General features: G+C 45.5%; 1 protein-coding gene across 3 annotated transcripts in view; it reads right to left on the bottom strand.

Moving 5' to 3' along the window:
- Positions 1–26,453, bottom strand: part of NTRK3 (neurotrophic receptor tyrosine kinase 3) — a 209,272-nt gene that overhangs the window by 21,555 nt on the left and 161,264 nt on the right. For all 3 annotated transcript variants that reach the window (XM_051796556.1, XM_051796557.1, XM_051796559.1), the window contains 3 exons: positions 19,677–19,807; positions 15,454–15,626; positions 9,651–9,894 (listed from right to left, as the gene is read on the bottom strand). In XM_051796556.1, coding sequence (XP_051652516.1) covers positions 9,651–9,894; positions 15,454–15,626; positions 19,677–19,807 — 548 coding nt within the window. The remainder of the gene's footprint in view (positions 1–9,650; positions 9,895–15,453; positions 15,627–19,676; positions 19,808–26,453) is intronic.

Raw genomic sequence — 26,453 nt, 5'->3', positions numbered from 1 at the left:
TGCCTGGGGAATTCCTGAAATACGGCCTCAGAGTGTGTCCAGCTAGTCATTGCCCTGGGCACCTTCCCACTCTGCACTAGCAGTGGAAACCAAGCTGCTAAATGTATCTGACAGCTCATTCTGCTTGGGGAATTGCCCCAAGAACGACTGACTCACCTCCCTTCCCAAAAAGCTGAGGTAGGAAATGGGTGGGGAAAAGGCTTAGAAAATTGGTTCATGCTGGTTGTTTAAATTGCTTTTGCATTATAGTGTTACAATTAGGGGAAGAGTAAAGAGAAATCTATGCATAAAGCTGTATACTAAAGCCAGCTGGAGCAGAGGTATGGAAGTTGGAAAGAAGCAGAGCAAATGAAGTCATCCAGCAGTGGGAAAAAAACATCAATATAATATAGTGCAGAACAAAGCAAATTCTACCTCAAACACAGAGTTGAAAGGGAAACATCTTCCTCTGTCAGATCTATTACCATGCATTTATTCCAATAACAAATAACTAACCTGAAGAGTAACCCAAACCTGATTTATTCCTCCATCTAAGTAAATATGGACAGGCAGCCGAATTTGACTGTAAAAACCACTGATCTCATATGTTTTCTTTGTATATGTTTGAAAAAATAGGAATGAAGTTTCTGCCTTACTGCCAGGGGATGCTGGCAAAGCATTTGAGCTATAGATATTGTATCTTGTCACTAATGACTGCAGGGAACTAAAAGGGATTTGAATTTTTTAATGCTTCACATTAATTGATAATTTGGTCTCAGAATCCACAGTGGAACACAGGATTTGCTATATTGGATCAGTCTAGTGGCCCATAAAACCTGGCATCTTGCCTCAGTGATGCTCAGAAAAATTATCATCCCCTGTCTTTGCCTATAAGGTTGCTGACCATCCCTGTAAGGCCATACAGCGGAAAGGGATGGAAGGTCTCTCTGGCCTACACAGCAAACCTCTTTAAAAACCTGAAACATGGGTTTGGCAGGGCTCTACTACATTTTAATTTTTTTTAGGTTTGTTTTTTTTTTTTTAAGGAAAGGAAGAAACTCTGAAACTACAATCATTTCCAACAGACACACTGCTGTTGTTCCACTTGGCCACCACAAATAGAGAGAAGGTGGACTTGTGTTTCAGACGGCAAATGAGAACATGGCTGAGGCCAGAGGGGGGAGATGCCTTCTGCTGAGAAGAACAGTATTGATTGGGCAGCATAAAGATTTTCCTCACTAATTCCTTTAGCAATCTTATCATGTGTTGCCCACATAATTGGATGGGGAAGAGAGAGGTGGAATCACTTAAGCGTTCAAAGCTCAACACACACTGAGAAAAGATTCCCATTTCGTGTGTGTGTGCAATTTTGTGCATCGTTGCCCCTTGATTGTACATTGAACATGCTCTCTTTGACAGCTGAGCCCTAAACAGCCTATATATTAAGGACAGCTGCTTGCAAATAGGGGCTTTCTCCATCCAGCTGGCAGGGAGAAGGAGCTTGCTGGGGTTGTGAGAGAGGTAAGACTATGAAATGGGGGGGGGGGGGGGGATTGGGAGAGGAAAGTACACAGAAACTCTGACCATGCAGGAATGAGGAGGAAAAAAGAAAAGCAGTGGTTTCTTTCCATGCAAGCATCTTAATTAAGGAGGTTGATTAAGATACTTGCATCTTAATTTTTCTAGGGAGGTCTTCTCTTGAATCAAAGCATAATTTATCCTTGCTCTCGCTAAATTGGCTTATAGCTGCTCTGCCTCCAGTTCTTTTGCTGATGATACTGAGGTTTGGGGATGCTTCCCACCTTTGCTGACCAATATGTGATCCCTTGGCTGTACCCATGGTAAAGAAGAGCTGAGATCATGGTCCTGCAGGTGGGAAGGCAGGAGGAGGCCAGGGGCCTGATGGGATGAAGTGAGGAAATGGGTTCAACAACCTAGACAAGATGAGAGGGGAGGATTTTACATTTACACATCCCAGTCACCCTCAATTGCAAGTGGCAGTGCTCCTCCCAAAGCATGAACTGTTCATTTCTGTATGCTCAGAAGGACCTATACTCTTTCTGGTCCACCTATGCTGGAATAATGAAGCTTCCTGGCATATGGTTCTCTACCTTCTTCTGCTGTGGCTGTAGTTTTAATCAGGCCACCTTGGTAAAACCCAGGAACCATGAGCTTCTCTGATCTGACCTTACAAAATCCTTTTCTTTCTGGTGACACTTTTGGATGGATCTCCACCATGAGAGAGTCTTTCATGGCTCAAAATGAGGCATTGTGTTCTTTTCCCTGTATGTCACAGCTTTCAGGCTAATGGGATGTTCCAAGTGGGGACAGCAGGAGGAAGCAAGCACACTGCATGCAGGCAGCCTCTAGCAAGTGTTGGGAATCATACCTGGATAAAAAAATTAGAACAGGGGGAAAAAACAGTCTTACAAGTCAGGGGGAGGAAAAAGTTACTCAGGGATGGATGGGGATCACAAGTAGCTTCTCTTGCCTCCCTGGATCTGTTGGCTGCACCCAGGGAACACTGAAAATGGAAAAGAGTTCTGCCCTCCCTAGTTAAGTTTTATGGGAAGGAAATTGATTTGAAGGAAAGGGCTCCTGAACTCCCTGCAGGAAATTTGCTGTCTCAAGTTTTTACAGCACAGGTGACAGGGTTCGGTAGTTTGGCTGCACTGAGAAACAACCCCAGCTTTCTGAACTGAACTGAATCTCTGACTTCTGGGGATGGTGTTACTAGCCCTCACGTGGCTCCAGCATCTGACTGGTTACTCCCAGCAGTCTTTCCAGCTCTCAGGAAAGCAGACATCAGCCTGGACAGCTTTTAAGAGCAGCCAAAGTCCAGTCAGCATGGGGAAGACTGGAAGAGTCATCTCCATCGAATCCGAACCTGCCACGTACATCACCAGGTGTTTTAGGAAATACTGAACAACAAAAAATTCTTCCCTGTTTGGCTACATCTACGATCTCTGCAAATGGAAGGTTAAAAAACCATCAGGAAGCTAAACTGAAAGGCTCTGAGCTCCCAGACCTCTGGATCTCAGCCCAGTGGTTGGGAAAAATCAAAAGCCTCAATTCAAATGCCTGGGAGTGGGGCTGAAATTTGATTGAAAGATCCTGAGTTTGATTAGCTTTCAGTAAGTGTGTGAGGGTTTGGGTGGTCCGGGAGGAACACAGAGGGGTTAAGCATGGAGGTCAGTGTTTAGGTGAATATTGAGACTATATTAAACAAAAATCCTGAGCCAAATGACTTGCAATGACAGCAGTAACATACCCCGAGCAGGAGAAGAGGTGAGCGTGGAGGTCAAGTACTAGAGCAGGGAGTTTTTATTTCCCAAAAACAAACTGCTCTTTTGTGCCTGTGCTTCAAAGATGTCACCAGATTGTGAGAGCTCTTCACCTGCCACATCCCTCTCATTACTGGAATGAAATAAATGGCAACAGCATGAAAACAGCAACTCAAGCAGGAGAACAACAGGTAGACAGTGAGGAAAAGGGGAGGAGGAAAACAGGGTGCGGATGCAGGTCTTGACAGGGTGGAGAATTAGGGCAATTACCGTTTCTGAGAAAATGCCAGGAATACAGCACACCCTAATTTCCCCAATTAATTCTTCTGCACTTGAGCTGCTTTGTGTGAAGGGCTCTTAATGTTTCAAACAGGAGGGAAAAAAAAAAAAAAGACTCAACATTTGTTTTTCCCTTAGTGTAGAAATAGGGAAGTGTTGAGGGAAAACGTCTGGCTAAAACACAAGATGATGCTGTTACATCTTCCTTTCAGGAGATAAGAAGCTGTGCTGCAAATCCAATTTGCAGGGGTTTTTATAGGAGCCACAGAAATATCAAAGACCGGCACGTTCAATATCACACTGACTTTTCCTGCAAGCAGAACACACCAGGACAGGCACAGAGACACTTAACCCACGCACCCACACTGAGCGGTTCCCTCCCCTCCCCTCTTTTCAACCCTACTGCAAGTTGGGGGGAATTTGGTTCCTCTGTCCCCAGACCCACAGTCAGGGCAGTTTTGAGGCACCATGGCACGAGCCATCCACACCTCATGGTGCATACAGGTGTCATCTAGGGGGAATGAGAACAGTGGGGCAGTGAAAACAAGGAAAGAAATAACAAATCAGGGATGATGGGATACATGGGATAAACAGATGCCAAGAGGGGGATATAATACTTTCAGACATGGGCTCTTGCACCCAGAAGACTATGGCTCTGCCTGGCTGGCACAGCTGCATCAGTACTAGAGGTCACATCTTCAGGTCACTATCAGACTTTTTGCCCTTATTCATGTAGGTATGACAAAGCAAGACATGTTTTCAGACTCCATCTTAAGACAGGAGAAAATTAAAGCACTTTTCACTTCTAAAACCTTTCCTTAATGACATACATATTTACAGATACGAACCCTTCCCGAAACCCAACTAGAAAAGATGGAGACAGAGCAGCACATCACATTTTTCACCTCAGAGAAGGGGTAGGAGGAGACAAAAGGCAATGCACATATGCTTAGCACCTGCACAGCACTGAGGTGCTGGAAATGGTGCTGCTGTTGGAAGCTCATCATGACACAAAACATTGTACCTTCTACACAAGATCCCACTCAACAGCCAGCATGGCCAGGGACTAAGCTTGCTCTCCCTCACCCATCAGCACTAAATCTGAGCCTGAGGACACTGTCTGGATGCAGGGAGCTTGGACAGCTCTCTGTCCAGAGCTGACTTACTGCCGGCAGACGCCGGGTCTGCCATAAAACTCGAGAGTGGCAGCTTTTTTTCCTCCCAGAGTGAGGCAGTACCATATCCCAGACAGAAATTTAGAGGGAGTTTTGCTCCTCTCTGCCTGTTGGCATTCCTCTTAGCAGGTGATGGTACACTCATCACAGGGCTCCATTCTGATGCTAACAGCTTCCCTCCATTCTGGGCAGCAGTTTCCCTCTGCTAGGATCCACCTCCCATGCTGTAAACACTCTGCATGAGACGGACAGCAAAACAACAAAGAAAGCATCAGAGACACAAAAGTGGGTGTTGTACAGCTGATGGATCCACATGGGCACTAATGGGCTCCAAAGGAGCATGACCCAGGTAGCTGCTAAACATCAGTGATCTACTGCTCACATGCAAACTTCACTGGAAAAATAACTAGCTGTACCCACGAGAAAGAAAGCAATCTTGAACTCCAGTGGAAAACAACTGGAGAGATGGTCTAGATGGGAGATGGTCATCAGAAAGCAACCTTACAATGGGTACTGAAAATTATCAAGAATATGGGGTTTTTACTGGCCTTTTTAAAGAAAGATAAGAAAGAAAATGTTTACACAGTAAACCTTCATGCTTCAGAGGAGGAGGGATCCCAGACTGTTTAAAGAACACTGACCTAAGGCCAAAGTCATAGCAAAAATGTTTTGGTTCTGATGGTCTAAGGGTGTGAGCACCAAGGTTCATAGGGAGAGATATTAATCTTTTATTAAACCAACCAACACAACTGAAAATAATAATAAAAAAAAAGAACTCAGAGAGGCTTTGTGTACCTAAAATTCATTCTTTTTCCCCCTTCCAACAATATCATGTGTTCTATTAAAAGATATTACTTCTTCCTGAAAACCTTGTCTGTCCCAAATCCAAACAATGTTCCAGAGTAGTGAAGACAGAGAAACAGGGAGCATTTTTGTTATTATGTTTATCTATCTCTGTGTTGGTAGAAATACAAAAACACTTTCAGAGCCCTTTGCAAGTCCTTCATGTGTCTTTTTTTGACAAGCAGGTGTCCTCTGTGTGATGAACTGTGACCACAAGAACACTCAGCACAAACGTCTGGGAAAGGAGGGAACTAAATCCCCAAGAGGTTTCCAGCCCACCCCAGGATTTGGGGCAGGATGCCAGAAGGGCAGAATAGAGGAAATATGGACAGAGGAATGTCTTAATGATGTTTAATGCCTACATAGATCCCTCCTCTATCTGACATGCATCTTCACTGATGATGTCCTACCCATGATAGGACATTACCTTGGGAGTTCTTAAGGAGTCTTGATTACAATTTAAGACTGTGTTCTCTTCTAAAGATGAAAAAATGCTGCCCCTTTCCTGGACAGTGACCATGATTTTGTTTTGGAATTGAATTATGCATTTTGGGGGACAAATGAAAATTATTTGTATTTTACTGGAGTTTGGGTGGGTTCAGACCCACAGAAGGGCTCTTGGAGCAACCAAACCCCTATCTGCAGGGTGAAAGAGAAGCTGGGAATTCTAATCTCAGCCCTGAAGATGCCTCCAGCTCTGACACTCCTCCCCCAGACACAACAAAAGCCCCCAGCTCCCTGGACAGCACTGGACAGGCACAGTGTGCCTGACTTGCTGCAGTCTCCATGCCACACTCAGCTTGGGTGAGGCACAGTGTCCCTGACCTGCAGCGTCCCACCACCTGCTGTCACAGTCCTGAGTCATACCTAAAAAAAGTCGCCTACTCACACAGTTTTTTAAAGAAAACAACAAGGAAAACGAAATCCGCCCAAATTTTTTCTCTGCAGTATGGATATTTTCCATCCTGCCTTCCCACAGAGACCCACACCAAAGATTGCACAGCACATTACACAACACAGCACAGAAACGCTTCTTCAGCATCCCCGCCTTTTCTCTTCACACAGAAGCTGGGCTACTTCTCTCTGTCTCCCCAGTTCCTCCACTTTTCTCTGCTTTCTAATCAGATGCTGATCCACCTCTCCCCACCACTTCCACCTCCACAACCATCTTCTCTCCATCCTGTCTTGTTGAAAGGAGGTTTAAAGGAAACAGCTGACGGGATCCCTCTGTGATGCAGGAGGAAAAGGACGCATCTGTCTTCAGGCAGAACATGGAGAGCCTTGCAGAGAGGGGAAACGAGCCTCTCTGCTGCTTTTGTTACTCAAATATTTGTTTTCTGTATCCAAATGTGCAACAGAAAATTAAGCGGCTCACCTTTGTTAAAGCACTTTTGCATCCCACAAATGCTGGAGCCAGATGGTGTTCTTTCTTTGTCTTAAAAGATTAAAACATGGGAAAGAAAGAAAATGCCTAGGAACAAATTCTCAGCCTGGAACATGCTCATATATCCCACTTAAGATATCATATATCCACATGCCCAATTATCCAGGCATGTGGGGCCTGGGCAGGAGCAAACACAGGGACAGGGCAGACTGAAGTGAGTCTGCTTGCAGAGAGCTCCAGACCTGTCACTTTGTGTCAGCTTGGAGATGGAATCTTTCCCTGTGTTTCCAGAAAATGACAAACTACAGTTTCTCCCCGGGCTGCATCTCGGACACACCAAGCAATATTTTCTAGAAACCATATGAAGCAGAACTTTACTCCAGGTCCTACTGGTGGCAATGGCAGGCTGTGCACAAGGGGAGAGGTGCCATACACAAACACCAGGAAACAGACTTGGGAACCAGGAAGGTTGTAGATGTGACCAGGGGCAGCATCAAAGTCTTTAAAAGTTCAGATCTTCAGCCACATCTCCACCTTTCGTAGGTGAGACCCAGGAGCAGGTCAGTTCTCCAACTTGAGCTTCTTCGCTCATTTGCTGGGAGGAGTGTGGTTGGACTGTGGTTGGAGGAGGGATGAAGGACACTTGGCCTCTGCACTTCTGCTCTTTGCTGGCCTGGGTAGGCTTCCCAGCTCTGCCACTGACTCCTGCTTTGGCCTTCGGCCAGTCACATAAACCCTCTGCCCCTCATGCCACCAGTGTAACTGTGGGCAATCAGAACCTCGTTTTGCTAGGACCCTTCTTTGGACTTTAGGAGAGAAAAGGCCTCCATGAATGAACATAATGAGCAAGAGTTTTAAAAATACTAAAAATAAGTGAAAACAAAGAAAGGAAAATCAGTTAAGAACAAAAGACTGGGCTGCGCTGAAACTCAGCTCTTGTTCTGGTAAACAGGTGATAACTAGTTACTACTTTAGTCATACGTGGCAATTTGTCTATATAGAGAAAAGTCCACTAAAAAGACTTACAACACTGCATGAGATATCACGGAGCAGTCCTCAGCAAAGCACTTTGCACAGACAGGATGAGGTCTACAGGACACCACCATAGAGAAGACGAAAAATCCAACAATGACAAACTGTGGAAATCATCTCAGTTCTCACTTTTTGGGGGCCCTCCCAGCCTTCACATGTCAATAACAGCAAATTCTCCCACAGCACAGAGAGCTCTCGGTGCTGCAGGAACACCAGCTCAGCTGGGATTGTCCCCAGAAGTGTGACACTGGCTGTGGTTTGGGGCAGGACTAACAGGGCTGAAGGGAAGAAGGCAGGCAAGAACATGGGCAATCACATGTGCTGCTCCTCATCTTCCCCTGGGCTCTTCTCTTTCCTACTCGCTCCTTCCTGAAGTTTCAGCTGTGGTGGGACCACAGCACCTCTCTTTCGTCATCACTGCCCGGTAACTGCACTGACACCTTTTCCCAGCGCAGGCTTTTCTGCTGCACAGTGAAGATTGTTTCCCTCACTGGTAATTAAACTTAGTGGTAAGCCGATGTTCTGGCCTGGGAGAGGTGATATGTCTCAGCACAAATCTGATCACGTTTCTCCTCCTCCCAAACACAGTAACTCCACTTGGCAGCTGTCTATCACATAATGAAAACTTTCTGAATCAGATCAAGACCATAGGTCAACCCTTTCACGGGTAGCTGATAGAAATCATCCTCAAAGCCAAAGATCCATGTTGTAAGCAGAAATAAACCAGCCTTAGTCCAAGCATCAGGCTGGAAACCACGATTCCATAGCCTGAAAAGAAAGCCCTTCCCCATTGGTGGATGGTCCAGAGACAAATACCTACTCCAGTGTGTTTCAAACATTTCACACATCACATCATCACCTGTAGCTGGGGAAGGGTAAGAAACACTCTGTTCCCTCAGGAAGGCTGCCATCCTGGGCAGGCAGGACAGTGCAGACAGGTACAAAGGGAGTGTGCAAGACAAGGGGACAGTGCGAGCACAGATCACACAAGAAGAGGCTGGAAAGGCATTCCTGGCTCATTGAGTCTGTCCCCAGAGACAAGTGCAGGATTAGCCTCTCCACTAAACCCAGGCATTTTTATCTAGTTGCTTCCTGAATTTCTTTAATGACAGGCTTTCAGCAACCTACCCTTGGCAAATTATTCCATTGTCTAAATGATGACCCTGCTGGGAAAAAAAGTGTTCTGAGGTTGAACCTAAATTGACTATTATTTCCTCTTCCATATTTTATGCACTTATCAGTCAGTCTTTCAGTTGCTTTTCCTCTATGTCCCTGTATTAAGTTTCTTTAATCTAACACCAGAGGTCACAGCCTGTAGTCTTTATCATCTCTTTGGATTACCTTTAATTTATCAATGTCTTCAAAAAAAAGGGAATAAAAATAGGCAGTAAGTATGGGATGACTTCAGAGCCATCCCAAAGCATGTGACTGTGTGCTGGGGTATCACAAAGAGTCTATGTGTAGGCATCTGCGTGGATGTCTGAACTACAAGCATGGCCAGGACTGAACAGGAGTAAGGACAGTGCTTAGGGATGCCTGATCAACATCTGTGCACATATTTCAATGAGGAAATAATGAAGCAAGTGAGCCCTAGGGCTCCAAAAACTGATTTACTGTAACATTTCCTAGTCTCCCTTTGCTCTGAGCATCAGACTGCTGCTGGAGCTGCCTTACCCTGTAGTAATCAGTGCTGTAGACATCTCTTGACATCCCAAAGTCTCCAATCTTCACCAGCAGGTTGGCTCCGACCAAGCAGTTCCTGGTGGCCAGGTCTCTATGGACAAAGTGCTGGGAGGCAAGGTACACCATTCCAGAGGCGATCTGGCTAGCGATGTGGAGCATCTGGGATAGCCCTAGCTCCCCTTTGGCTTGTCGAGGCTGCCCATCCACGAGGATCATAGCATCTGGGCCATGTGCCCTAAAGGGAGGAAGAAGCAAAAAGCATAGAGTTGCGTCTCAGAAGTGACCAGGAGATGGGAATCCCACACGGTCGCTGTTCCTGCTGGAGTGGGGACTAGATCCCAGCTCTGCACTGTGAGGATGTACACACAGCTCCAGTGGAAAGGAAGAATGAAAGCTTAAGAGGAACTTGTGGGAACATTTGGTGGGTGAGTGGGTGCCCTACATCCTTATCCTATCCTTAGTCTACTGCACACAACCTCTTGTGGCCACAGATGGAGACAGAATGCCAAAACAGTGGGACCACTGGCTTGATGCAACATGGACACTCTTCTCTGGCAAGACCTGTGCAGAACTAATGAGCCTCAGGATATTTACATGTTAATTCTTACACCTTTGATAAGTTCCCAGAGGCAGAGATATCACCCACTTTTCTTCCACATCTGTCATATTCTTGCTACCTAATATCTTAAACAATCCCAAACAGCCTCCTTTTCTTTCCTTCATATCACCAATCAACCACCCCCTGATTGATATTTGTACATCCAGAGATCACACAAAATGTTTCAAAGGAACACCAGCAGCTTCATCCCTGGAAAATCCCTTTTATATCCTAAACTATCCCAAAGGTAACACAGGTACTGTGAACTGTGACAGCATGAGCACAGGTGCAAAGTTTAGCCCTGGCTGTCAGCAGATGCAGAGAACATCCTGTGCAACAAAAGGAAATATTTTGCTGAACCAGGTGCATTGTAAATGCAGGACTTTAGGTCAGTCTAATTCCTGTTCTGTCCTTTTTTTGTCTCCCTCCTCACTATGTACCAAGCCTTTCTGTGCCATACTCCCTCTGTGATGTCTCTTCCCCGATAGAGCTCACCCTATGGTAACTTGTGTGAGGGTAGAATAACAAAAGCCCTTGTATTTAGGGAAATGCAAGAAATGTTGCTGTGACCTTCCTTCTTGTGACTAAAACACAGTACAGCATTTCCTCTGAGGCTTTCATACTGTTCTCTTTGAAATTATTCTTGGCATTTTACCCCTGTCATCAGCAGTAACCCCACAGAGAGACAGCAAATTGAAACTGCACATTCAGAGCTTTCCCTCCTCCTTGACATGGGACTGAACAACACACCACAAGATCCAAACTGTTTCCCACCTTTATCTCTGTTCCTGAATTGTGTTGGGCTTGAGGGTGCACCAAAGAAATGAGCATCCAGATGTTTGGGGTTCAAGCATCAGTTTTTCAAATGCCCCCCTCTTCAGCTACCTTCCCTACCACTGGGAATATGGCTCTAAAGGTCCTCTCCTGGTAGAAAGGACAGTTGGAAGAGGAGAGAAACTGCAGAAACAACTGCTGAGAAGCCAGGAGTGTTTTTTGGGAGCCACAAGTGGGTGGTGCTGCTGAATGTGGGGTGAGTTGTCTGGGAGCAGCAGTGTGAGTAGCAGAGCAGGGGCTGCCAGAGGCATCTCAGAGTCCTGTGGGTATGGTGGGAGCAGCAGCACACAGGAAGACTTGCTGAAGGAGCTGCAGAAGAGTGCATGCAGAAATGACTGTTTGATGTCTTATTTAAATAGCCCACAGACGTGTTTACCCCAGGAAACTACTTGGTGGTGACAACAAATGGTGACAGCAGGTGAAGCTGAGCAGGACTGAGCAGGTTAGCTAAAAACAGCAAAGCAGAACAAACAATGGCTTCTAAAACTGTTCTGGGCAGTTTGTGCCAGTCATGCCTTGCAGTTACATCATATTTAGCTACAGCTGATACCTGTTGTCATCAAAGGTAAACACTCCTAGGTGAGAAGTGAAGGATGTATTACTATCTCATTACTACCACTTTTTTAAAATACAATAATGGTCCCTAAAGACGTGTCTGTGTCTGAGGGGGACATGTGGTGGTTAAAAAATGGTCAGCGAACACCTTTAATTCACTGGCTCTTTGTATTACCTACTATACAGGACACATCTCAGTATGTCCTCTCTACTACGTACATGCCCCTCCCTCCCTTTCTCTATCCCATATGGTTATAATCCAAAGGAAAGAAGAATCAACACATTTATGATATAAACAGGAAGGATATTAGTACATTTAGATGTGTCAAGAAGCCTACAGGGAATATGAGGAGGGTATGTCCATCTTTTCCTGGGGAAAGGAGTTTAATTCAGCTTTAGAGAGAGGCCATAAAATTGGGTGGATTTCCTGTTAAAGAACTACTGGAGGTTTTTTCCATTATGGAGTGGTGGAGGCTTTTGGGAAAAAAAAATCACCCTTCTAACTTCCTCTTCTGAAATTCCTCTTCTGTCCCAAGACAGTCTGACTGTGGGGCTGCTTCACCAGAAGGGCTGACACAAAAACACCAGAACTTTGCAACTTTTCTAACAAAACCTATTGCCCGTAAGAGTGGCAATGACTTACTACAGACTGCAGAGAGGGTCTGTAATGGCAATGTGCAATTATCCCTAGTTCAAAATTCCTTCTGTCCCAGACAGAAAACAAGAGCTAGAAAACCAGTGACAAAGGTGAAGGGGGAAAGTGATGGACACCCCTGGTGAGCAGAGAGGGATGTGGTCACTGCAGACCCCTGAGCAGTGGGTGTGTGTGCTGGGAACACCCAGCCTTGCCACCCACCCACCCTTGCAGACTCCAGCCCCTGTGCACACCATCCCTAGGGATGTGGTGCTCCCTGGAGAGGAATGCCTGTATTTCTCCACGTCAAGATCATGTCTATTGATATTTTCTATGAGGTAGGACACCACAATTGCAGTCTCCCCTGGTGCAGACGGCAGGGTTTGTTTTTGCACCCCCAGCAATAGTCTTACACACAGGGGCCCTGGGAGGTGTGCAGAACCATCCCAGTGCATGCCACCACTAACTCAGCAGGTAGGTGTTGATCCTAGTGCCTTCCTTTTCCACACCAGTCAATATTACAGACCAGTAAAACTCTCTGTTCTCTAGGAAGCACACAAAGATCTAAAAACACTTAGGGGAATTTATTTATTGTGCTTTTCTCTAGGAAACTGAGTCTAAAGTGAGCCTCTTCCATTTTACTGCTTTTTCGATTTCTGCAGTTAAACTGGGAAAAGTCCATCTGAGTGCCTGTTACAGACTCCCAGCATCCCCAGCCTCTAGTGTCTGGGAGTCACTGTCTCCTGCTGCGGGCTGGGTGAATCATCACACTATAAAAACTGCTGCTTGCTGAGGGATGCTAGGCAGCTCTGCATCATCAACCCTTTCTTACCCCCTTGCAGTCCCCATTCCATGGTCTCCCACCAGCAGATACCTGACCTGACAAACAAACCCACAACTCTCTTTCCATATGTCTCCTTAGGCATTTTGAGTTTCTGTTTGCTGGGTATAAGCTCCCTTGCTCCCAAAGCCAGCTTCCTTTGGGACGCAGAGGGGTTTCACTGCCCACCACACACCAACATGCAGAGAAGAGAGCATGGAACTGTTTTCTCCAAGGCTGCACAGGAAGGAGAATCTGGCAGCTAAATGCAGCTGGAAGATGAGGAGCTGCAATCCCAGGGACCACACATCTGGAAAGTTTCTTTTCCTTCATAAAGGCCAAAGATAATACAACAGGCTTTCTTCTCCAGTGAAACTGGAGTTGAATTTCATCAGGCATGAGTGTCTTTCAGACACATCCCAAGGAAGGGTTGGGACAGGGATGAGGATGTCCATGGTTCCAGCATGATATCAGCCTTAGGGACACACTATTGTGTGAAGCAATTCCATGAGGCTTTGGCAGTGGGCACAAGACATCTTTCTGAGACAGTGGGAGAGCCTGTTTTGGACTACACTGTTCCGAAGGTCACCTAGAGCAGCGAGAGGTTGTGCCTCAGCTGTAGCATCTCCCTCCTCTAAGTGAATTAAGGCTGTTGGTTCTGCCAGGAAAAATGATGGGTCAATTTTCCACTCTTCTTTGTGAGGCACTTTAAGAACACCATGTCTCATGCTCTTTTTCAGACTGCCTTCCTCCAGTCACAAGGCTGAGGCACTGTCCTTAACACTGCATCACCAATCTGTGCTAAAATAACCTTTCAGTTCAAGTCATGGTTTCATGCCAGTAGGTAGGCTTCAATCTGCTGCTGCTGGAAGGTTGTTGAGCCCTTGCAGGTACCACAAGAGAGGGTCCCAGGGTAATCAAGGCTGCTCCCCCTTGAACATAGGTCTGAGGAGCTCTGTAAAGCCAATATAGCAGCAGCCTTCACTTGTCCTACCTTGCCAAGGATGTCATCTATCTATCCAGAGCCTGAGACAGGGACTGAGCTATAAAATCATATTTGTTCTACCCACAGATGAGGAAAATGAGGAGGAAAACCAATGCAGGAATGTTCTCAGCTCATCCACTGCCAAGCGAATGCCCCAGTGGAGCTGCAGATAGGTTATCACTACCTGACAAACAAAAGAAGAAACCTCTAGGATCCTTCTTCATATCTCTTCTGGTGTAGGTGATTGCTTGGAAGTGAAAACCTCAGGGGAAAACCTGTGTCTCCTGGTCAGAAACTGACTGTAATGGCAGAAAAATACTCAGTGAGTGTATCCCAACCCCAGACCTAGACCTGCAGCGCACAAGCTTCTTGTTCCTCCTGCAATCATATTCACACTTTGCAGTCAAAACAGGAAAATATCAAGGGTCCAATTTTCTAAATATTGGGAAATAAAACTCCTAATTATTTCAAGAGGTAAGTACCACTCCACTTGCATGCAGGTTTCAGAGTGGAATTTCTGTTTCGTGGGAGAAGAGCACCATAAACATCCTCCCACAGCTGCTCCCTGCCCCTTGCTGCTGGTGGATGCAGGGCACACAAATGATCTGCCTCAGGCTGATAAAATGGTTGAATGATGGGGGGGCAGGGAAGGCTCCAGCAAGTTACATCTCTCTAGAGACAGGGAAGGAAATTACGGTACTTTTTCAGGCCTTGCCAGGCTTCTTGAGTAGTGTGGTGCTACGGGTTAAGGGATCTCTGTCTGATGAGGCATGGGGGCCAGGGATCAGGGATGGACTCCACAGTCACTGCCTGAGGCTCCTCCAACATTTCTCAGGTCTTTTATGAATACAGGAATGAGAACTAGAGACATGTAAATGCCCAGGATACCAATCAGATCAAGGACTCCAGCAAGTTTCTGAAAGGAATATTTTGGTTCTTGTGTTGTTGAAGCAGGAGCTGGGTGACTGAGGGAGTGATGGCAAGTGGCCTTCCTGCTTCAGCAAGACATGGCTTTGCTGGGTGTACAGGACTTGGAGCTGCTGACAGCTGTGGTATCATGTCCTTCTACCCCCAAAGGGCAGAGGATTGCAGACACACCTCCTGCAGCTTCAAACTTGCTGAGGTGGGAGAAGAAACCCCTGGTTTCCACAGCTCACAGAGACCACTATTGAGATTACCCAAGAGGAAATGTTGGGACAGGGCTAATAAAGCACCAGATCTGGTGAGGACTATCATCTCCTACAAGCTGTCCTTGGAACAACCATCTCTTCTTCCTCAGCTCACTGAATTACATCACTGGTGCAGCACTGAGCCAGAACTCCCCCTGGGTGGCTGTGCAGCAGTTCCCATGCCCTCCTTCACACTTACCTCAGGAACTTGTTCAGGTCGCCGTGCTTCATGTACTCAAAGACCATGATGAGCGGGTCTCCATCCCCACACACGCCGTAGAACTTGACGATGTGCTCGTGCTGCAGGTTGGTGAGCAGCTCTGCCTCCCGCTGGAAATCCTTGCGGGCTGCCAACGTGGGGTCTTTCAGTGCCTGAAACGAGGGACACAGACACGCACAGGGTGGGCTCGGGCGAGGGAAAAGCAGAACAAATGGGTCACAGCATCACAGAGGAGCTGGTGAGGAAGGGAGGGGAGCAGAACCGCTGCCACCGGCCCCATTGCTCTGGGAGGCCTGGTGGCACCACCTAAATGTTTTGTTCATGTAGTTACTGGCCCAGTGGGTTCCCCAGCTCATTTCTTAGGCAGCAGCAAACATGCCTCAGAGGGTAATAGCTTCCAATTATTCCCAGCTTGGGCAGAATTTGTACTGGTGACCTAGGGGTGAATGGCTTCATATCTCATTATTATTAAATTTCTGAGCCAGCCAGTCCTTGCTATCTGTCTTTTATTTTGAAATAGCTGACTACACTGCCTTTATTCAGAAGATGGATTTGCCTGGCCGCGCAGTTATTGTGTGGATTTTTCAAACTGCCTCTGAAGAAGGACATTGTCAAGTTTTTTCTCATAATTTTTAAAATCATGTTTTTATTCTCTGCTGTTTATAGAAGCTCCCCAGAAGACTGATGCTGAAATTGGTATCCTTATTGAGAATATCTCATCTTCCACAATTTGAGCATGCCACTTTGCCATTGCAGGGCAGCTTGCAGGCTCCAGGTGGTGAGGACGAGCCTGACATTGCAGAGTTGCCATGAAGATGTTGCTGCGGGCGCAGCCGGTAATCAGGGAGGAATTCCCAGGGTTGGAGTCTGGTTTGTCCATGCATTATTGTGTAGCTGCATTGGTGAGTTAGCTTGAAAGCAGCTTGTTGTTATGTCAGGGTACCAAGGGAGGGAACTTGATAAAAAAGTTGAAGTCCAGACCATTTGACAAGATGGAATGGCCATGAGAATCAGCACGGTCTTTGCAAACATTTAAGGAAATGAAGAGGCAAATCTGGTTTTGAGTTGCTGTGTCTCAGTTACATCCTCCCATCCTCCACATGCCAGGACTGTTTAAAACCAATTCTGGCTTTAAGTGTGCAGCCTAACAGGAGCTGTAAAAGACTCAAGGAAACTTGTTCTAGTTGTCCTGAGTCACTCTGATGTGCACCAGTTCCCTCTCAGCGGTGAGGGACACGAGGTAGCTCTCCCCTTGCCTACGCACAAATATACCTTCTCCCTTTTCCCCATGCCTTCAATCTCCCCATACAGATGGGAGAAGTGGCATGAGCAGGTGCAGGCTGCAATTTATGCTTAAAAAGAGATGTTAAGCATCAGAAAACTGTGCTTGGAGGACAGGACCCAGCACACTGTTACTGCACCTTGGCTGGCCCATGGTACTACTGGATATAATGAGTCCTTCAGAGCAGGTGCTTTTCCCCTTGGAGCAGATCTGCTGGAAGGTTTTTCCCCAAACCTTAGAACACTACCTCATCTTCTTCTTCTGCCCCCAAACTACTAGACACATGGCGTAAATCTATTTTAATTCTTTGTCCTTTGGGATAGCTTGACTAGAGATATTTAGATGAATGTTAGTTACACGGTGCAGATGGCAAAGCATCCATCCTTATCTCAGGCACCCAATTACTTTTAGTCATTTAATATCTTCATAATGTTGATGCTACCCTATTCTTCTGCAGGGAAATAGTCTCTTCCCCTATCACTCTTTTCTACCCCTTTTTCCTGTGGTTGCACATAGTATTTCAAGCTGCAGTGAGCTTAAGTTTCCTCCCCTTCACACACAATCATTTCTAGAAGGTGTTAGGACTGTAAGTTTGTAAATATGACACATCAAAAAAAAGTTATTAACCCCCCCACACATTACTGAAGTTACACAGTCGAACATTTAGAAATGAGGAAAACAGGGATAGAACAGGGAAAGAAGACCAGAACCAGAGAAAGTGAAGGGATGTCTCAGTAAAATCACTGGAATGACTCTCTCGGGAAGATTTGGGGTGGATTTTTTTGTGCCTCCATCACACGATTCCTCCATAATTTCTGGCAAGTCCCTGAGCATCTGCAAGGTTGCATCTGTTGTCACGAAGCGACAGTTGTTTCAATATTACCTGGAAAATCCCCTCTTATGTGGCATCATGGCCAGGTCTCCACAAGCACTGTATGTTTATTGCTGTAGCAGGGCTCACTCTGAGTCTGGTACCTGCTGTCCAGGGGCTGGAAAGGGAGGTCAGTAACTCCATTTTCCACCTAAGTGGATCCCTTCAGCTCGGTTTTCCTGCTTCTCCATCCGCCCTTCATCCCTTGCAAAACAGTGATGATACAACCCCAGCAACTTGCTGGGAAGCTGTGAAAACAGGCACACTCACATCTAGGGAGTTCTCTGCACAGGAGTGATCACCACAACGGAGCAGCTCACAGAGAAATGAAAAATACATGTTTGAAGGACATGCCCTGAATACAGCCCCTCCAGCATTTCTAGTACTTGACTTTGTCACCTCAACACTCTTTGCTGGATATAGTTTTTGTGCATTTCTTAGCATGCTTTTAGAGGCAAGCTGAATAAAACAGGGAGCTTGTCCATGTCATCACATCAAAACTCAGCTTATCTGTAGGGCTGCGACCTCTAGATTTGCTGAAAATCTGAGTCCATTTAACCGAGTGAGTAACACAGCCACTTTATTTGGCCCTGGGAGAGAGTCCCTGAGAGCAGGGCAGAGGTAAGCTCTGGGTTGTGGACTCAGTTGCCCTTAACCAGCATATCCTGCTGCTGCCCTGAGCTGCAGTGACTGGGGAGGTAGTTCTCAGCCTCTATCAGGAGCATGGGATCTTCAGGAAATGCAGTCAAATCTCAACTTAATATGTAAAACCTTTCTTTTTTTCTTTTTTTTTTTTATTTTACCTCAGACTTATAATGTGACCCAAATTAGAGGGATTTTTTTTTTCCCTGCCACTCCCAGAGCTGGCAAGAAGCCAGATTCCAAGGCCCTGCTCCATACAGCTGGAACTGTATGATCTTGCAGGATGAAAGGCATTTTGGAGATGTAAGCTCATAGTAGCAATTAACAGAAACAAGTTCAGATGCTGTTTCTGCCTACATGCAAATGAAACTTAGAAGAGACTCAAGAGCCAGGCTTGCTAAGGGATGGCTGACACTGATAGGCAGGTACCAGCCCTGTAATCAAGCAATTAATCATATGGGTGTCTTCGCTGCCTCAGCTTTAACCAGTCCCAGAGGTGAAAGGTTCAGTCTTGCACTTCACTGCTGGAGTAAAAGGGGACACACGAGCTTACAAATAAAAAAAGGCTTGAGCTGCCAATGATTAGAACAACTCTCAAGTAACTGGTTGCCTCCAGCATGCTGGAGAGAGTGCTGGAACCTTCCCCCCTGTAGAGCATCAGTTCTAATGCAGAACTTGTTCCAAGGAGTTAGGAGGCATTGGTTAAATCCAAGGGATTAGACTGTATGTGTCTGCCAACTGGTGCCACTTGAGAGGAGAGCGCAGTTCTGCACTGAGTGGTCTCCCCTGCCCAGAGCCACACTGATGGGACACAGCTCACACAGGGACTATCACAAGGATGCAAGCACCACAGCACAAGCCAAGCTGAACCTGTGTTGGCTCAAAATAAGAAAAACAGGAGCGACCTGTGGCTAGGCAAGCAGGAGCTGAGTGGAGCTGAGCCGAGCTGCTTCGCCCATCTTGCGGCAAATTGATCCCAGAAAATTGGTTCATCGTGCTTAGCTTTTAAGTACTTATTTTTGCTGAGTCCTTTTTTTGTTTCAGCTTCTGCATGTTACACAAAAAGATAAAATCCAGAAGGAGCAGGGCCCCAGCGTCTCACAGAGGGAGGTGGATCCACACTGGGCTGCTTCAGCTGCACGGGAGCTCACGGCTTCCAGACCAGCTTCTCCTCCCTGTCTGTCTCCTGGCTGCGCCAGCAGGAAGGGAGGTTTTGGCATTCGTGAGGACAGACAACCTTGAAGCGAAACACTGAAACTTTGTGTGACTAAGTGGATTTACCACAATCTCCAGCATCAAATAAATCTCCACCCATGGCCCCCAGCCCTCCCCTGCTTCCCTTTCCCATGCAGGCTCATCCAGTCTCGCTTTGCCAGCCAGCCCCTGCCATTCACCCTTGGGATTTACCTTCACTGCCACCAGCATTTTGTCGTTGGTGGGGCTGAGGTTGTAACACTCGGCCAAGAACACCTTCCCAAAGGCACCTTCTCCCAGCTCCCTCTTCAAAACGATGTCTCTCCTCTTAATATGCTGGACATCTGTTGGAGGGAGGGGAGGAAGAGGGAGAGGGTTGAGGGAAGAATGAATCAGGGTTAATTCAGGGAATGGAAAACAACTAATTCAATTTTCTTGCAAGCTGCAAGGGATCTGAAATTGCTTTGCAAAAACATCTACAGGGATCTTTTTACCCACCCACAGAACGCAGCCATCTCTGGGATGGAGCTAGTCTCACGAAAAACATCTGTGAGGAAAGTACTTGAAGTTTATCATGTTCTCATGACAAGCTCGTGGCAAGCTTCTCCACAGGGAGAGGAACCTTTGGGGCAAGTTGTGCTATAAAGACCTGAATCTCTTTGGAATGATCCTGGAAATAATCCTTCTCCTGTGAGGCGTAGCAAAGGTCACATACTTCTGATGCCAGGCCAGGCAAGATTAGAAGATCCTGTTGAGTTTTGCATTTCAAATGGGATTAGTTTAAATTCAAACGCAGCAGATTTTTGGGGTTCAACCTTGGCAAGTCAAATCATTCCCATGAGGAGGAGGACCACTGACCCCCATGCACGTTAGGGCATGAGCAGGAGCCGGCTGAAAGCTCCGAGTACTGTCCTGCAGCAGGACCCTGACCCTGCAGCCTTCTACTCGACTGTTACCTCAGAAAGGTCATCCCAGGATACAGTCACTGGCACAACAGACAAACTGAATCCATTAGTTTCAATGATCCTTTCCACTGACATTTAGGATGGCAAGGACTGACAGAGAATAGCAACCCAGGTTTCAGGAAGAATCAGAAGAGCAGTAGCTATTAATTTACCAAAGGTACAGAGGCCAAAGAAAATTGGTCTGCTCAGCTAACAGGTCATTCCTAAGGGCTGGGTCTGCCCAGGGATCAGGCACCTACAAGGGTGGGTAAGTGACTGTGGGATATCCACTAATGCTTTGGCATGATTAAATGCCACTGGTTGCTGGGAGAAGTTGTGAATTTCCATATTCTCTTCTGGGAACAATACTAGGGCACAGCTACTTGCTACCAAACCTCCAAGCACTTTTCTGATACCACAGCACCCCTGCAGCTCCTCAGCAATACAAAGAGGCTTTCTAATGCCCATAATAAGCTGTAGAAGCAGCTACAGATGCACAGCCACCATAGCATTTTCTGGAGGCACAGTACCCAAAACTTCATCTCTCTAAACTGTCCTTCAGTGAGGCTTACTGCCTCCCTTGAGAACTCTGGCACCACAGACCACCCCCAGCTTCAGCCTGAAGGTCATGGCAGGGCAGTGGAGAGCTGTACACTTTTCTCCATTGCCTGGTGAGCAAAAGCTGATGCATGACAGGTCTCCCCAAGCAGAGGCATTAAGTGGGTCAGTGCCCTCTTTCCACTCCTACCCTGAAGCGTCCATAACTCTGAATATGTTTGCTCACAAACTGGACCACTTTTGAGTCTTTTCCATCTCTTCCATCTGGCACAGGTACACACCCCTTGGCTCAGGTGCATTTTCCATGGGACACTGCAGATCCAGGAGGTGGAGGTGACAAAGTCCAGGTTTCAAACTGGCTGCAGGGACATGTCACTAACTGAGATCACAATCTGCCACCAGCTCCTGCCACCCACGTGTCCGAACAGGTACCTGTATCGACCCAGGGGGGCATGTGCCCTACAACAACATAGGTAACACAATGCATCAAAACTCCAAGGGATTAGAAGACAAGCATCCTAATGGATTTTGTACAATTAAGCTTTTTAATTAGGAGCTCAGAGGCAGGTTTAAGGAGCTGCCATCTCTGGGCCTTTGGCTTGTTTGGGAAGATGGATGCCGTGAGATTGCATAAGCAATGGGCCTTGTAATGAAAGATGCCTCTCCGGGGAATTCTCATTGACCTTTTTGTTAATTGTTCCGCAGACTGAAAAGTGTTACTTACCAATATTAATAACATTTGTAACATTAAGGCACAGGGTGGTAGGTACATCTAAAATTATTCTGGTATTAAACCTGCAGTGACAGTCAGGGAGAACAAATCACATGTGGACTTTGCCTTCTCCACCTGGTTTAGCTGAGTGTTTAAGGAGTACCTTGAGAAATCTGAGACATTATGTGTTGAAATGTTAAGTGATGCACTTGGGTGAGGAAAGTCCTAATCTAAGAAAAGCTCAAATGGTACCAATTTACTTTATAGAGAGAAAGGATTTTTTCCTCTTTCTCTTGGCAAGCATTTCTATAACACTCATCACTACAGTACCTTGGACTTACTGTATTGACAAACCACATATTTGCATTGTTGGTCTCCTGAATAGCAGCAGTCAAGAAAGCTGCAGGGGAATGATCTGGTACTAAGAGGAGCCCAAGGACACTTTAAAAAACTCAGAAATGTAGCAATTGCAATCCGATTACCCCGTTTGATGTGAGATAAAGTTAAAAAGGAAACTGCTCAGAATAACCAGCAATACTATTTGAGAATGTTTATACTTCTTGTGAGCGACACCATGAGAACTGAAGCAAACTTCTCTTTCTGAACTCTCCAGAGTCTTGCCCAAAATGTTCAGCTTCCAATTTTTCCTCCCAACAACATCTTAATAAATGATCAGACATTTCTGAGAGCTGGCATACAAACTGTGTAATTATGTCTACATTATTAAAATAATATCCCATCTGTGTTCAAGACCAGATTTTGCAGCAAGTTGTTAAAGTTACCTGAGAAGCTTCAGGGAAAATTTATATGAAGAATTAAAGGTGCTATTGCAGCAGGCAGAGTTGAACTGAGAGAGGAGCAATACTGTAGCACTGCTGGATTTAAAATAAACTTGGGTGGTTATAAAAATAAAAGGGTCATGAAGTTAAGTAGTTTGACAGCAACTGGACAATCTTAATGCAGAATCAGAAAAGTACTTTTGCTGATCACAATTTCTCTCAACCTCAATTGGCCATAAATTTTGCTTCACAGCATTTTAGACACAAATGGAATAATAAGTGAGTTATAATAAATTGCTTTTTCACATGCTATAGGACTAAAATAGTGAATTTTACACCAAATTCTTCCATTCACAGAGAGATCAGCACTATGATTAATTCTAAATTACTATTAAAGATGGGCTTTGGCCATAAAGCAGTGACAAACCACCCCGGCACAGTGCAGATGGCTGTGTTATTGTGCTAACCCTGCACCTCTGTGCTCGTCTGTCCTGGCTGTAACTCATAAGGAAGGCAGAGTAGCCATGAAGGATGCTCTGCTGCAAGGGCACCTCAGAGGTTCATCTGCATAAATCTGTTTACCTCCTCCTGGAGAAAGCTGAGCCCTGTCTGATAAACAGCTGGTGTTTATTTGTTTTAGGCAGGCAGTGGTGTGCTAATCTGTCTCGGCTGTGTTGCAGTCAGCCCTGTAGACAAGGTGTATGCAAACTGCCTTCCCCTAAGTACCACTCGTTTGGGTTTTTTTCTCCCCTTGTACCATTAACTTATAAAAACAAGCCAACAAGACAATTCAAAAAAAGAACCTTTGCAGGAGCCACGGGAAGACCTGACAGGTAAATAAGCAGACTTGACAGCATGATGGGAACTCATTCAAAGCCGTGCTGTATCTGCAGGAAGGATGTGAGCACACAACACCGAAATAATTCCAGTTTAAAATGAAACATCTTTTAGTCCTTGTTTTGGGATTACTATGTTGCTGCATGACACAGACAGAAAGTTGGGTAGATTTTCCACCTTCCTTCTTGTCCATCAAGATTTAACACATGGAGGAAGTGTTTCAAACTCTCGTTGTGAATAGCCCACTAATCACACCAGAAAGCACCCAAACTGCAGCTGGTTGGAAATGGCCTGTGACTTCAGTTCAGTGACAGCAGCAGGAGGGTAAGTTAACAAGAACAAGTCTGGGACACTGCACCCACCTTTACAAATAGCCTCCAAAGCAGAAAGCTTTCCCTTTCACTGGAAGAGCCGAGGCAGAAGGGTGGCAGCTGCAGATCTGCAAAGGGATCTTACCTAACCGCCTCTGAACCTTTTTGCAGGACAGCTGACTTGATCTCTGCTTAAAGTGAATTTAATCAGAAAAGTGGCTAAAACCAGAAACTTCTTCCTCCCCATCATTGCACCCATGTGTCCTCAGTCATGTCTGTTCGTCTCCTTGACACAAACACATTCTAGTTTGCTAAACTTGCAAACCCAGCACATCCATGAGATACAGCGGAAGAAGAAGAGGGAACAAGGTTAATTCTGCTTTTCTTACACATCAATCTACCATTTTCTGATGGGTCACTTCTGCACTGGCCCCTGTGATTGAGTCTGGAAAAGCGAGGACTTTTCCACTTTTATCACTGATTCAATGACTCTTCTCCCATCTTTTATGCTCATATTGCAGAGTCTCTCTAGCTTATGGTAAGGTCAAGGCACAAAGACCCCGATCCAACCTACAAATTCCAGGTAGAGCATATGGAGCTGGTAACAGACTGTGTGCAATGAAAACAACTTGTTTTGAATAACCACCAGATTTCAATCACATGAGCGGATATTGGGACGTTGCATTGGTACATTTCATGAATCTAATTTTCCAATTATTGTCTCATTTCTAAATCAGTCCTGGGCATCACATAAAGAAGAGATGGGTTCAGTGACACTGCAAATTCTGCATTTCAGATTCCCATCACAGCCAGAATACTTAAAACAATGGTTTGATAATACAGTTGAAACTTGGATGCACAATTTTGTTTGGACACAGATGACTACAGTGGGAGGTAAATGGACAAATCAAACTCCAAGCAGAGTAAACCATGAGCAGTGCCAGAACTTAAGTTACAGTGAAATGCAAAACTACTAATGCTGGATCATTTACACCAGGTCAATTTCAATTGTTAGATTAATTAATTTCAATTATTTCCTCACATCTCCTTCTTTCAAACTCCCAATCAGCAAGCAGTCTGTCTCATTGTTGTGCTTTTAGTGAGTTTCTTGATCTTGGACTATTAATTCACAAACAACATGTGGCTTGCTGGCTGAACAGAAAAAAGTTACAGAAATTTCTCCATTTACTTTTGCCACTCTCTTTACCAGAAGATTTCTATTCTAGCCAAGAAAAGACCAATATCAATTTTCTATAATTTTTTCTTTCCTTCTCACATGTGGCCCTGTTTTCCCTAAAGGTAGGTCCTTTCCTGCACCTTTCCATCACCAGCTGCTCCCTCCCTCAGCTTTTTCAAATCATGGCATTTTTTTTCTCTCTTTTTCTTCTTCTCTATTTTTTCCCCTCTTGTTGTTCAAGCCCTGTTTTAAAACTGACTTATTTTAGATCTGTTTCTAGGGTATCCTGATTTGAGTCTGATCCTGGGCTCTTTGTAGATATGGCCTTGATTTTCATAAGCTTCTAAAGCCTCATTTGCATCAACAGCACTTTATAAATGATAACAACAATGACTTTTTAGTAGTGGCTGAGTCATTTGCTGTAACAACTAATTTATGCCAAAGAATTGTCTCTTTTCTTTATACCTAAGTTGTCCCCAAAAAGGTAGCAAAGTTCTCTCTTAGTCAATATGATTCATTCATTTCTTTCTTGATACTGCTGAAATAACTCTTATGAATAAAGAGTTGCATAGCTTTGCTGCTCCATGACAATTAAAACCAAATAATCAAAGCTTACAATTTATACTGGAAATCTTCTTATTAAGACATGTAAGTACCAAGCAGAGTGCCTTTCATGTCAGGCAGTCAATTGCAGCCTGGATGTCAACGAAACACGTTGATGAGTTATCCGATGTACCTGATCAGAGCAAAGCGTGCACATCAGGTAGGACCAGATCAAAGAGCCTTGCCACTGGAGGGCTGGTAAGTCATTCTCTCACAGACTTGTCAAACAGTGAGAGAAGATAATGCATAGGCAGGCTGCACAGAGGTGGAGTCTCCCTCCTGGCCTGGCGCAAATCCATCAAAGTCAATGAAGGATATTGATTTCAATCAATGGCTGCTGTGAAGTATGTGTAAACAAAGGGAGAATCAGTCCCACATCATTTTAAAAAATGGAGACATAAACAGGCTGGTTCTCATCTCTGCATGGACTCTGAGTAGGTAGCCCTCCACTTGTGGTGGCTTCTGTCCTAGCTCTGACATGAGCCACCTCTGGGAAAGGGCCTGGGTACACGCTCCAGCAACTCGGCGCTGTGCCCAGACACTGGTTCTTTGCCAAGTTCCTCTGTAAGACACCCTTCAAGGACTTGGATTCAAAAGAGTTGTTGATTATAAGTACCAAGCAGTTCTGACACAAATCATAGAGGTTTATGCAAAGCATATCTGAATCTTTGAGAACCTGGTGGAGCAACTACAGTTTTTGGCTCAGTCAAGGATCACACTCCATAAAGACCTTAAAAGATAACTATTTTATGTTTCTGCAGTTCTTTTCATTTTCTTACCATCACCTTCATTCCTTATGAGCAGTGCAAGGCAAGAGTGCAGCTCCCAGGTGGGAAGGAGGCATTATTGCCCAGCTGACCCAGCAGACCCAGAGCTAATGCACTACATGCTGCTAAATGAACCTCGGTAAAAAATAACAAGCCTTGACGCATTTAGCTGGGCAATCTAGGTTAAAAAAATTATCCAGGAATGCCAGTCTAAACCAGGAGCTGTCAGTGTAATCAGGTTCAGAAAAACAGACCAACCTCTGCCTGCAGATCTCTGATGCTTTGTAAATACCTTACATCCA

This window comes from Manacus candei, unplaced genomic scaffold (genome assembly GCF_025592945.1).
Source record: "Manacus candei isolate 608988 ecotype Guabito, Panama unplaced genomic scaffold, ASM2559294v1 h1tg000046l, whole genome shotgun sequence".
NCBI classification, from domain to species: Eukaryota; Metazoa; Chordata; class Aves; order Passeriformes; family Pipridae; genus Manacus; species Manacus candei.
This window is presented reverse-complemented; position numbering and strand designations above follow the sequence as displayed.